The 11909-nt window shown below is 38.1% G+C and overlaps 1 protein-coding gene across 2 annotated transcripts in view; it reads right to left on the reverse strand.

Moving 5' to 3' along the window:
- Positions 1-693: 693 nt before the first annotated feature.
- The window catches only part of LOC102591538 (rhodanese-like domain-containing protein 11, chloroplastic), a 32105-nt gene continuing 20889 nt past the window's right edge, over positions 694-11909 (reverse strand). The window contains exons 9-11 of one of the 2 annotated variants that reach the window (XR_367192.2): positions 1566-1638; positions 1091-1491; positions 694-863 (exon numbers count right to left, since the gene is read on the reverse strand). Coding sequence is in view for 1 of the 2 variants with exons in the window: in XM_006345675.2 (XP_006345737.1) it covers positions 1408-1491; positions 1566-1638 (157 nt within the window). In the remaining variant the exon portion in view is untranslated. Of the gene's footprint in view, positions 864-918; positions 1492-1565; positions 1639-11909 lie in introns of those variants that run through there. The other variant, XM_006345675.2, reaches the window with a different exon arrangement.

Consider the following 11909-nt stretch of genomic DNA (forward strand, 5'->3'; position numbering starts at 1 on the left):
AGTCAGATTAATTGGTTTTAGTGCTAGTGATTGGACAGGTATCTTGGAAAATCAAAGGAGCACAAATGTTTTTAATCTTGGTTATGGAGCAAGCTCGTGGAGCTTGAAGAAACAAGATACAGTAACTTTGTCATCTTCGAAGGCAGAATAAATGGCTACAACTTCAGAGGGTTGTCAAGCTATCTGGTTAAGGAAATTGTTAGTGGATCTTCAACAATGCAGATTCGTCCAACTGAAATTTGGTGCGACAACAAGGCAGTGACTGCTATGACAAAGAATCCTGCTTGTCATAATAGAACCAAGCACATCGACTGTTGTTATCACTTCATCCACAATCCTCTAATTGCTGCAATAATAAATTTTGTGGCAGAATTAATCAAGTTGTTGATGTTCTTACAAAATCACATCCGCACAACAAGCATGACCTCTTCAAGCTACAGATGGGAGTACGTGATTTTGAAGAAAGGGAGTGTGTTGACTAATTCTTCAAGAATCATCCACGTGTAGAATCTCCTATTTTTTAGTATTAGTGGAACTAAGTTTTACTTAATCAATTTCTTTATTTTCAGTTTAATGTTTTTAGCTTTATTAGTGGGGTACGTTTTCAATGTTTCACCACTACCTTTAGTTGCTATATTTAGCTTTATTTATTACGTTGTAAGCCTATACAAACAGCCTGATTGCAGCCTGGAATTAAGCTGCAAAGAGTCTTTCATAGCTTTGCTACTCCTTTTACTCTTCTATTTCCAACATTTCTGATGAGTGTGATGGCATGAAACAAGAGAAGACATGACTCCTCATACTTATAAATAGAGAAAACCAACTATTTGATATCATCATCCAGAAGTTTACATGTAGAGGACCTGTAATAGAAAAACTTGGTTGATTCATTAATTAATCAGAAAGAGAGTCAAAAAGTAAAGAACACAGTACCAAGGGCATATAATTCCTTGCTTTTCATGAATCATGTACGAACATGGGTACTTCACAAACCTTGCATACTAAGCCGCATATTTGTAAATTACGCGAACTCAAATTTAATAATCCAAATAAATATTCATCATGCAAAATAGGGGGCAAGAAAACTCACTTGAAAGTTAGTGGTTTAATTCGATGTTGTCCCCGGATCTAGCTATATAGTAATGCAGATTTAGAATCATCAACTTTTGAAGTAATATCAACAGGTAATCGCTGCATAATATGGCCTCACTTTAAAAATGTTTCCATGAAATACAAGACATTTAAGGAATCCGGGCCCTGAGATACTCCTTAGAATGGATTTTCATCTCACTTCTCTAGCTTCAGAAAAAGGATGTTAGGGAAGTCGCTTTACACATGTCCTGAATTCAGAAAAAATCGTTTCCTTGTGGCTGCACAGCATGTAACTTCAAGCTCCAATAGCCGATCTCAGTGAGACCTTAACACCTGAAGATATTGTCCTACTTTTTGTGCTCCAATAAACAAGGCATCAGCACTAAGAACTAATCCAACCTGTGACATAAAACATTACTTCACTAAAGAACCGCAACATTGTTCTATTCACCAAGGAAAATAAAACCAATTACCAGCCGGGCAGAAAAAGTCAATCGGTAACCCCAACCCTCTTTAGCAGCAGCATCTCTCTGTTGGTCAGTCCAACTGACAATATCCAAAAAATTGTAAGTGACTGCAACGCAAACTACTCTGATAAAAGTTAATGGGACTAGAAACTATATGGCTATTAATACAAGTCTTTGATCTAAGCCTTTCTCCCACGCACCTACTCATAATGGTAAAATGAGCTTCTAATTGGAAAACAATCAAGTTGAATATATGGTGAATATCTCTTAACGAGAGGAAATGAATGAGTAACTTATGAGACCTTACTTGAGGTATGTGCTACCCATATAGCTAGTAAATCTATTGCATCAAAGGAATGGAACCACATTAGTAAAGAAGAGATAAATATTCCATCCTATTTAGAAAGCAAGCTTAAATACAATCAGAAGACCATCTCCAAAAGTTAAGTAGCAACTTAGTGGATGAGTACCGACATACATTGTGTCGTTTATTCAAAGTGATACAAAGAACTTGCCAGGGGCGGATGCACCTTCAATGAAGCGGTTTCAAAAAAATTAATCTCAAAATATATATAATTAATATGTGAAAAATAAAAATAATTATATACTATATCGAATGTCACTGCTAATAAAAATACAACTTTGATTTAGTGGTTGGTTTGATTCTCTGTTCAAGAAAGTCAAATGTTTGAAATTACAACGTGCATCTGTTAGGTTTGCATATTCTTTTCACAAATGAGCCTTAAGATACCGTCATTTTGGGACTAATTTGTTTTTAAAATCTTGAAATCCTAGAATCATGTATCATTAAATTCGAACTTGCGACCACACTTTGGCATTACAACCAGCATGACTGCTTCAAATAAGAAGTCTATAAACTTGAGATCAACGACTAGAAGTATATATTTTAACTATATTTTGCCTCATATTTTGACTGTTTTTCTTGTGTTTAAGTTCATTTCGTTCACTTTATTATTCTTAATATTTTTGTTTAAATGTATAGCAGATATTTGGCAAAAATAGTGACAACTCAATGCTAAAGGGATGAAAAATGAGCTTGGAAGTCTGAGTAGAATACCATAGCAAGGAACGAGATCAAATCTAAAAGACCCGAATCAAGTCCACAAGATGAAAAGATGAAAAAATGAAAACCAGCCCGAAACGAGCTAGTGGCGTTGTGCCATGAGCCGCTCTAACACATTTTCACGGCCCTCTGCACAGAACAAACTCTTTGAAGATCTGGCTTGGTGCGATGCCAGTGGCGCCGTCCCAAACCAATCTTTTGCCAATTCGAGTTCCTTTAGGATCATTAAGGGCGTTTTGGTGTGGGGTCATTCCAACACTGTATAAATACATCTCAAACACATTTTAGAGAACTTTTGACCTACAAAGATCACAAGGTGGGCTAGAGCACCACGGAGTGGAGATTCATACAGTTCATTTCTTTCATTCTTCTATTATTGAAGTCAAATGTTAGCTATGACTTGTGTTTTTGCCACGAGCATGAGTGGCTACTTCTCCTTTTTTTAATGCCACTTACCCCGAGGAACCTGGAGTTTTTGATGCTTACAATTATTTTTATTGGAACCTTGATATATAACTAATGAAATACTTATAATATCTCCATTACCTACTAAAAGAATCTTGTCAGTAGTGGTACCTTTGTTCTACGATTGCGGGATATTCATAAATGTTGTAGTCGAAGTCTTGGTTAAGATTTTGATTATCGTTATTGGTTTATTTATTCAATCTTGTTCTTCATTACTTGATTGCTTGATCACCAATTGAATACTATCTATCTATAAATGAACTCAAGAGAGGAAATCATAAATTGCATACAGGATTGTTCTTGAACTCAGACCTCAAAAGAAAGATTTGAATTTAGGAAAGAGATACACCAGCCAGTGTTATCAAAGGCACGCTTAAGCCCTGAAGCGAGGCTCAAAATATGTTGAGCGTTTCGCCTCGCTTTATGTGCGCTTCAATGTCTTCATCAAGGTTCCAAGACATACATTTCCTTGCCAATGAGCCTTTTATGAAGAAGTGACACTAAACAATTGATATTTCACTTTTTTAAAAATTTCTTTGGTCATATATTTGTCATTCATGTTTATAATTATTAGTCTTGGACTAAACATATATATTTGTATTTTTTCTCCCTTTGCGCCTTTTTTCATTAAAGCCCACACTTTATTTGCGCTTAAAGCCCCCATGGACCTTAGAGCCTTTTTGCGCTTTTCGCCTTTGATAACACTGAGTCACCAGCTCGCCTTGCTTAGTTATTATACAGGGAATATAAATGTGTTATTATTATTGTTGATTCTATAAGAATATAGGCATTAGAATAACTTGAATAGGCGAGTAAGGACTCTAAAGATTCTTACGAACAAAATTAACTATGTGACTAGGAAACCAAATAATCGAATTAGTCAGCTAAAGAGGACGCTCAACCGGATTGATATTCTACCCGTAATCCTAAAATATCTCCTCCTACTGATTTTAACTCAAAAGTGTATTAGTTTAAGTTACAAATTCTATTTTAGATAATAACTCAGATCTTGAGAAACTTCTTGGATAAATATTGTGACTATTTGATCTAACTTGAAGAGTTAATCCAATAAGTCCCGGTGGGAATGATCCTCTACTTACTATTATATTACTTGTCAACCATATATACTTGCGTGTGTGGTGCAACCGGCAAGTTCATTGGCGTCGTTTCCAGGGATTTCAGCATTCACTTTTCTGTTAGATTAGATTGTATTGTTACTCCTATCTCAACTTACGTGGTATACTTTCCAGTTTATCCCTAAAAGAATGTCATCTTTGTATAATGAGAAGCAACTCAACTTTAAAAGTGCTCCTTTAATCCTTAATGACATGATTTATAACCACAAAGTTGAATAACGTTTGTTTTAGACCACAAATTTCTAGGTATTCATTTCTTTCGTAAATGTTGCACCTTCAAATGATACCACATAAATTGGGACGGAGAGAGTATTTGTTCAAGCTTATAACTTTTTCTCTTCACTGTGTGATTAACATTAGGTCCTTGACGGAATGTTGGGGGTAACCTCTCCATATAAGAAACAGGTGATTGAGCAAGACGAAGAACCTTAATAGACACTCCTCAAGAAATTGAGGAAAAACATAGCAGCCCAAAAGACTAGAGGCTGCTAAACTGGCAGAAGTAAACCCGAATGGTGTTCCCCTAGTAGTTGTTGACAAGCGAGCACTTGAAGTGATAACACAAAATGAGGAGAAGGTGGTGATAGAGGCGGCTAAGCCTAATATAGAGAATATAACTTAGGTTGTTGTCAAGCCTACTACCGCATGTCATTTCGAGCTGAAACAGAATATGGTGCAGCAGGTCCAGTCCTAGGGCCAGTATATGGGTAAACCACACTAAGACAAGCAGCAGCCCATACGAAGTTTCATCGAGATCACTGACACATATAATTAATTGCGCATGAGTGACTAGGAATATAGGTGTTGGAAAAATTTGAATAGGCGAGTAAGATTTAAGAACTCTGAAGATTCTTAGGAACAAAATTAACTCTGTGACTGGTAAATCAAATAATCGATTTAGTTAGCTAAAGCAAATGCTCAATAGGATTGATGTCTACCCATAACCCTAGAATATCTCCTACTGATTTACCAAAAGCATATTTGAAGAGTTTAATTGAGTAAGTCCTCCTGGGAACGATACTCTACTTACTACTCCCTCCGTCCCTATTTAGTTGTCCACTTTAGAAATGGCACACATATTAAGGCAACAATGATTAGCATAGTGAAGTTACAATTTTACCCTTACAGTACAATTTACAATTCCAAAATAAATTCACTCAAGATAACTAATCAATGTTAGGAAGTTCATAAGTTTATTTACTTTATTTATGACAACTTTATTTAAATAAGGGTATAATAGGAAAAAATTTGTTGTCTTTTCTTGATTTGTCAAAATGGACAACTAAATAGGGACAACTAAATAGGGACAGAGGGAGTATTATATTACTTGTTAACCATGTATACTTGCATGTGCGGTGAAACCAACAAACTTGTCAAGGCCATTTATATTTTTATGAAGGGAAACGGGTCAAATAAGCCCCTGAACTATTAAAAATGGGTCAGTTTTATCATTTGTTATGTTTTGGATCAAAGTACCCTTACCATTACGTTTTTATTTCAGAAATAAACTCCAACTATCAAAATAGCTGAAAAATACATTTCTAACGGTTACTCCAAAATAAGAAAAAATGGGCCAATCTTTCCCTTTAACTATTTGTAATTGGGGAATAATCCCTCATTCTTTTCAGGAAAAAACAGAGAAAATTGGGGTGGGGTTAAATGTACGAGACAGATAATATCATACAAAAAAATAACTAGTATAAACACTTCCCATTTTAATAAATGGGACGACCACATATAACTTTTTTATTCTTCTCGTTCCTTGTACATTAGGTATGAGTTTCTATTTCTAAACATAATTGTAACACCTTGTACCTTCAGACTATGGTTTGAACTACTCAACGTATGAATGTAGACCCGAACTTGGCGAATTTGATTGTACCTAGGTGTAAGGATCAAGTATTAAGTGTGGGAAGTGTGTTGGATGTTAATTAATATCGTTAGGGAACTCTAGTACAAAGCTGAGTTGAAAGCTTCGCTACCGATTAAGTTTTTGTATAAGGTCATGCAAGGGTCAACTTCAAACAATCATTTCTCCTAGAATATGAAGAGTTGCATGGTTCATTATCTATCAAATTAAAGATCTATGGGTCTAGTTTCCAATGCAACAAACCATTTGTCATTTGGAATTTTCTACAAGGATATATGATCATTTTACTAAAGGGTCGTACTGAAGTGGACTACACCAATATGCGGTCGCATATACAATATGATGGACGCATTTTGGCTTGCATATCAACCCAAAAATGTTAGGCATTCTGTTTTGGGTCTGTGTTTGGAAATGCTACAACATATCACAATATGCCCCAGCATATACAAACACATATAACTCAATGAGATTCATTAAAAAGTCATTTTCTCCAATTTTTTTTGTTCTTCTCTCATTCTTCCAAGTCCTAGGTTGGTTTTCTCTCCTCTCCTCAACCTCCTCTATCAAGATAAGTCCCTCCCATGTATTCCTAAGTATTTTTAACCGATTCAAATTCAATATTTATGATTTTTAACAAGATTCTACCTAGTGTTGTCAAAAGCAAAAAGCGCAAAAAAACTCTAAGGTTCGTTGGGGCTTTAAGCGCAAATAAAGCGTGGGCTTTACTAAGAAAAGGTGCAAACGGAGAAAACGTACATACATATACACACATACGCGCGCATGCGCACACACACAGATATATATATATATATGGAGAGAGGACCGGCCATCCTTCTCATCCCCCTAAGGAAGTAGAGTGCGGTGAAAGAATTCCGTTATATATCTATATATATATATATATATAGTCCAAATCTAATTATATAGGCATGAATAACAAATATTTGGACAAAGAAATTGATCGTTTTTACAATAAAATGAAGTGTTCATTCAAAGAACGTAATAAACGTGCAAAACAGTATAAAAAATGCTCTCAGGCACTTTTCCCAAAAACTCTCTCTCCTACTTCCTAGGAGAGAGAGTACCCTCTTTCCGATAGGTCACCTGAGAACTGCCTTCCTAACTCTCCTTCCTCTATATCCGGTGATCTCTTCCGATCATTGGAACACCTTCTCGCTTCTTCTTTCTCTCTCTTTTCTCTTTCTCTTTCTCTTTCTCTCTCTTTCTTTCCATTCTCTTTCATCCTCAGCCAAGCATTTGATGGACGACATCATTTACTTCGCGGTGGGATTCAAATCATACGATATTGCAAGAACCTCAGGTACAACAGGAGATTGGTATGACTGGACAGAAAGAAACAGGAAGTCTGTGACGAGAACAACATTCAATGGCAAAGATATGGAATGGATTTCTTGGACCTTGCGAGAAGCTTCCAAATCGAAGGGGAACTCAGTTAGAAGATGGAAGAAAAAAGATGCCTTTTCAGAAATCTATTGCGCCAGGAATTTTAACAAGTTTGGCAGATATATAAGCTTGATAAACGTCAGAGGTAGAAGAAGGGCAGTCATCATTATACCGGAGCTAAATTATAACTCAGGCTGGATAGGAATTGCAGAGAAAGTTGGGAGATTCATTAGTAGTCACAAACGTGGGGGGAACTTAGAGAAGCATAGACTGGTTGACAACAACATTTCCTATGCGAATATGCTAAGAAGCACTAAATGGGGGAATGAGGGGAGGAAAAACACGCAAACAGCGAACATGGCTAAAAGGGGGGACAAAATTTGCATTTATGAGGACTTAAATTCCCAGAGTGATGTATTAAAGAAGAGTTTGGTGGGAAAATGAATGGTTAGTAAAGGTGAGACTCCAAATCTTACAGAGGTTAGGAAATGGGCAAATAATCTCTGGAAGCAGATTCATGGTCTCAATATTTACGAAATGGGGGAGGGAATTTTCCTATTCGAATTTGCATCCATAACCACTGCAGTACAAGTGGTAGAAGGTGACTGGGTGTGGAAGAATTTTCCGGTCAAAATGCAGTGGTGGAGTCCGACAATAGGTACGTCGGCGGATTATGGCCGACCCAAATCCACTTGGGTTAGAGTGGTAGGTCTGCCGTTGCATCTCTGGGCACAAAAAACATTCAAAGCCATTGGTGATTTTTGTGGAGGTTGGGTCGAAACGAAAGAGGAGACGCACCTCCGTAACCATCTCAAATGGGCGAGAATCAAAATTAATGGTGATGGCTCTTGCGTGCCGAAGGAGTGACGATTGATGATAGCTCTTTCCAATACACGATGCAATTATGGACTGAAGCTCCAGTGAGAGTGGCTGCCGGAGAAGATGGAATTCAAATCCAGCCTCAGATGGTTTTTACCCAGCAGTCAACCAGTCGCGGACCAGAGGTTTTGGTAGAGAACTCTGTTTTAGTAAGAGAGGGGACAGATAAAGCTGCCCAGCCACGTGCTAGGGCTGAGACACGTGGGGTAGCTGCCAAAATCCCAGATCCAAATTTGGGCTTAAAAATATTGTGCAATACAGACCTAGGCCCAAAACCTAATGTGGGTCTTTTAATTAATGGCCTTTCTAGCCCAATTAATTCAGCAAAGCAAAAAGAAGTGGCACATGATGAGCATGTGGGGATTAATGAAGGGCTAAGTGGACTTAAAACATTGGCTATGCAATTCTTAAAAGCCTACGATGTCTGGGAAATTTCTTTGATGGAAAAAAGCAGTGAACCCAACGCAAAGAACACTCAGGGAGAAGTCGCAGATATGCATCTAAAAGAAACTGAGCAAGTCAGGTCAGATGAAAGCGAGGGTAAGCAATCACATGAAAAAGGAGAGAGTTCGAAGGGATGGGAAAGTAACAGTGATGAACACAACATGCAAATACAACAAATTCTTGATGTTGAGCCAGTAACATCGAATATGCCTTGGAACCACAATGAAGAGGAGATTAGGGCATCCAACTGGGTTAACCAGCATATCCTGGAACTAAGTGCCACTTATGGAGTGGCTTTTGAAGGCTTCAGAGAAGAAACCTTTGCATTACTGAAGAGGTTGGATGAAAGAAAAACTGGTATGGAAATCAAGAAGGTAGGAAGTACATCTGCAACACCCAGACCTCGAGGAATTGGAAAATATGAATTGAAAAACTTGCAGTCCAGTTTAAACCAGCAGGTGGAGGGTTCCAGAACCAAAGGGAGAGTCCTTAGCTTAGCCTTTAAATGAAGGTAAAAATTACTTTCATGGAATGTAAGGGGGATTAACAATAGTTCTACTAGAAATATTGTTAAGAGTGCTTTGCTGAAGTGGAAAGCAGATGTTTATTGCCTTCAAGAAACAAAGATAAGTCGGGAGGTAGAGAGTATTGCCAAACAACTATGGGCTAGCAGATGGATGAGGTGTGGTTACTTAGAAGCTGATGGTAGTAAAGGGGGAATCCTAATCATGTGGGATTGTAGAATATGGAAAGGAAGCTTAGTAGAGACGGGGCAATTCTCAATCACCTATAGATTTGATGCAGTCCAAACTACTTTTAGTTGGTATCTCACTGGTGTATATGCCCCTCAGAGTAGGAATGAGAAATTGGAGTGTTGGGAAGAGGTGGCAGCAGTCAAAGAATTGTGTGAAGGTCCATGGGTCACATGTGGAGACTTTAACACGGTTAGAGTCATGGCAGAACGAAGAGGATGCAATAGGATCACAAATGTGATGAAAGATTTTGCCAAATGGATTGAGGACATGGAATTACATGATCCTCAACTAATTGGTGGGAACTTTACATGGTTCAGAGGGGAAAACCATAACAGTGCAGCTAGGTTAGACAGATTCTTATATTCAATGGAATGGAAAGAGACCTTCAAAAATATAAGGCAGACGATAATGCCTAGAGTGACATCTGACCATAGCCCTATTATGCTATGCTGTGGGGACTGGGGTCAGAATAAGTCCTATTTCAAGTTCGAGAATTGGTGGCTCAAAGTGGATGGTTTTGAGGGGCTTGTGCATAGTTGGTGGAGTGAGTTTGTAGAGGAAGGTTTCCCTGATTACAAGCTCAGTATGAAACTGAAGTTGTTGAAACATAAACTCAGAGAATGGAGTAAGCAAGTGGGTGGGGACCTAGGCACTAAGAAAAACAAGTTGTTATCTGAATTAACTGATATTGATCTGGCACAAGATTCAAGACAGCTGACAGAGGATGAGCTAATGGTGAGGACTACAATTTTGGTAGAATTGGAAGAACTAGCAAAAATTGAGGAGTCTAGGTGGAGACAGAAATCCAGGATTTTATGGCTGAAACAGGGAGACAACAATACTAGGTTTTTCCAGAGGATGGCTACTGCTCACAAAAGATATAATAATATTGACAGACTGATAATCAGAGGAGAGGAGGTCAAAGAGCCAGAAGTCATTAAGGTGAATATGATTGAGTTTTATAAAAAACTCTATACTGAAACAGAGTTATGGAGGCCCTCTTTCGAGTATGTAAACTGCCCTAGAATCTCCCAAGAGGAACAAGACTGGTTGCAAAGGCCTTTCAGCGAAGATGAAGTGTTAAATATAATCAAACAATGTGATGGTGACAAGGCACCTGGACCTGATGGATTCACCATGAGTTTCTTCAAAGTGTGTTGGGAGACTTTGAAGGAGGACTTGATGCAGACAATCCACAATTTCCACCAGAAGGAAACGTTTGAGAAATCATTCAATGCCACTTTTGTAGCTTTAATTCCTAAAAAGCATGGAGCAGAAGAGTTGAAGGATTTCAGACCAATAAGTTTGATTGGTGGAGTATACAAAATCATAACCAAGCTTCTCACAGAGAGAATGAAGAAGGTCATGGGGGTTTTGGTAGATGAGCACCAAATGGCTTTTCTTAAAGGAAGGCAGATAATGGATGCATCATTGCTAGCAAATGAACTAGTGGACAGTAGGGTGAAGCAGAATCTACCAGGAGTCTTATGCAAACTGGACATTGAGAAGGCCTACGACCATGTAAATTGGTCCTTCCTTTCAAAGATTCTGAGAGATATGGACTTCAGAAACAAATGGATCAACTGGATTAAGGTCTGTATATCTACTGTGAAGTTCTCCCTTATCATTAATGGCAATCCTGAAGGGTTTTTACAGTCACAAAGAGGTTTGAGACAAGGTGACCCCATGTCACCATTCCTATTTATCTTAGCTATGGAGGGTCTCAACTCCATGATCAGGAAAGCAAGTGAAAATGGGTGGTTGCAAGGTTTCAGTGCAAATGCAAATAGGGGAGATTGCTTTATGCAGATGACTCCTTGGTCTTCTGTGGAGCTGAAGTTAATCATATAAGACACTTGAGGGCCATCTTAACCATCTTTGAGGGAATATCAGGACTACATGTCAATTGGCATAAAAGTTGTTTATACCCAGTTAATCAGGTTGCTAATATGCAGGTGCTAGCTGAGAACCTAGGATGTCAGGTGGCCTCCCTCCCAACAAAGTACCTTGGAATGCCCCTTGGTGCTAAGAACAAAGAGGTGGAAGTTTGGAATGAAGTACTGGAAAGATGTGAGAAGAAGCTGTCAAGGTGGAAAAGCCAGTATCTATCCTTGGGAGGCAGAATAACTCTTATCAAATCTGTGATGGATGCACTTCCTACTTATATGATGAGCCTATTCCCAATACCAAGAAGTATAGAGAAGAAAATCAACAAATCAAGAAGAGTCTTCCTGTGGCAAGGAAATAAAGAGAAGCTTGGGTATAATCTGGTTAAATGGGATGTAGTGACACTCAACAAAATGCAGGGTGGTTTGG

This window comes from Solanum tuberosum, unplaced genomic scaffold (genome assembly GCF_000226075.1).
Source record: "Solanum tuberosum cultivar DM 1-3 516 R44 unplaced genomic scaffold, SolTub_3.0 scf00074, whole genome shotgun sequence".
Taxonomy (NCBI): domain Eukaryota; kingdom Viridiplantae; phylum Streptophyta; class Magnoliopsida; order Solanales; family Solanaceae; genus Solanum; species Solanum tuberosum.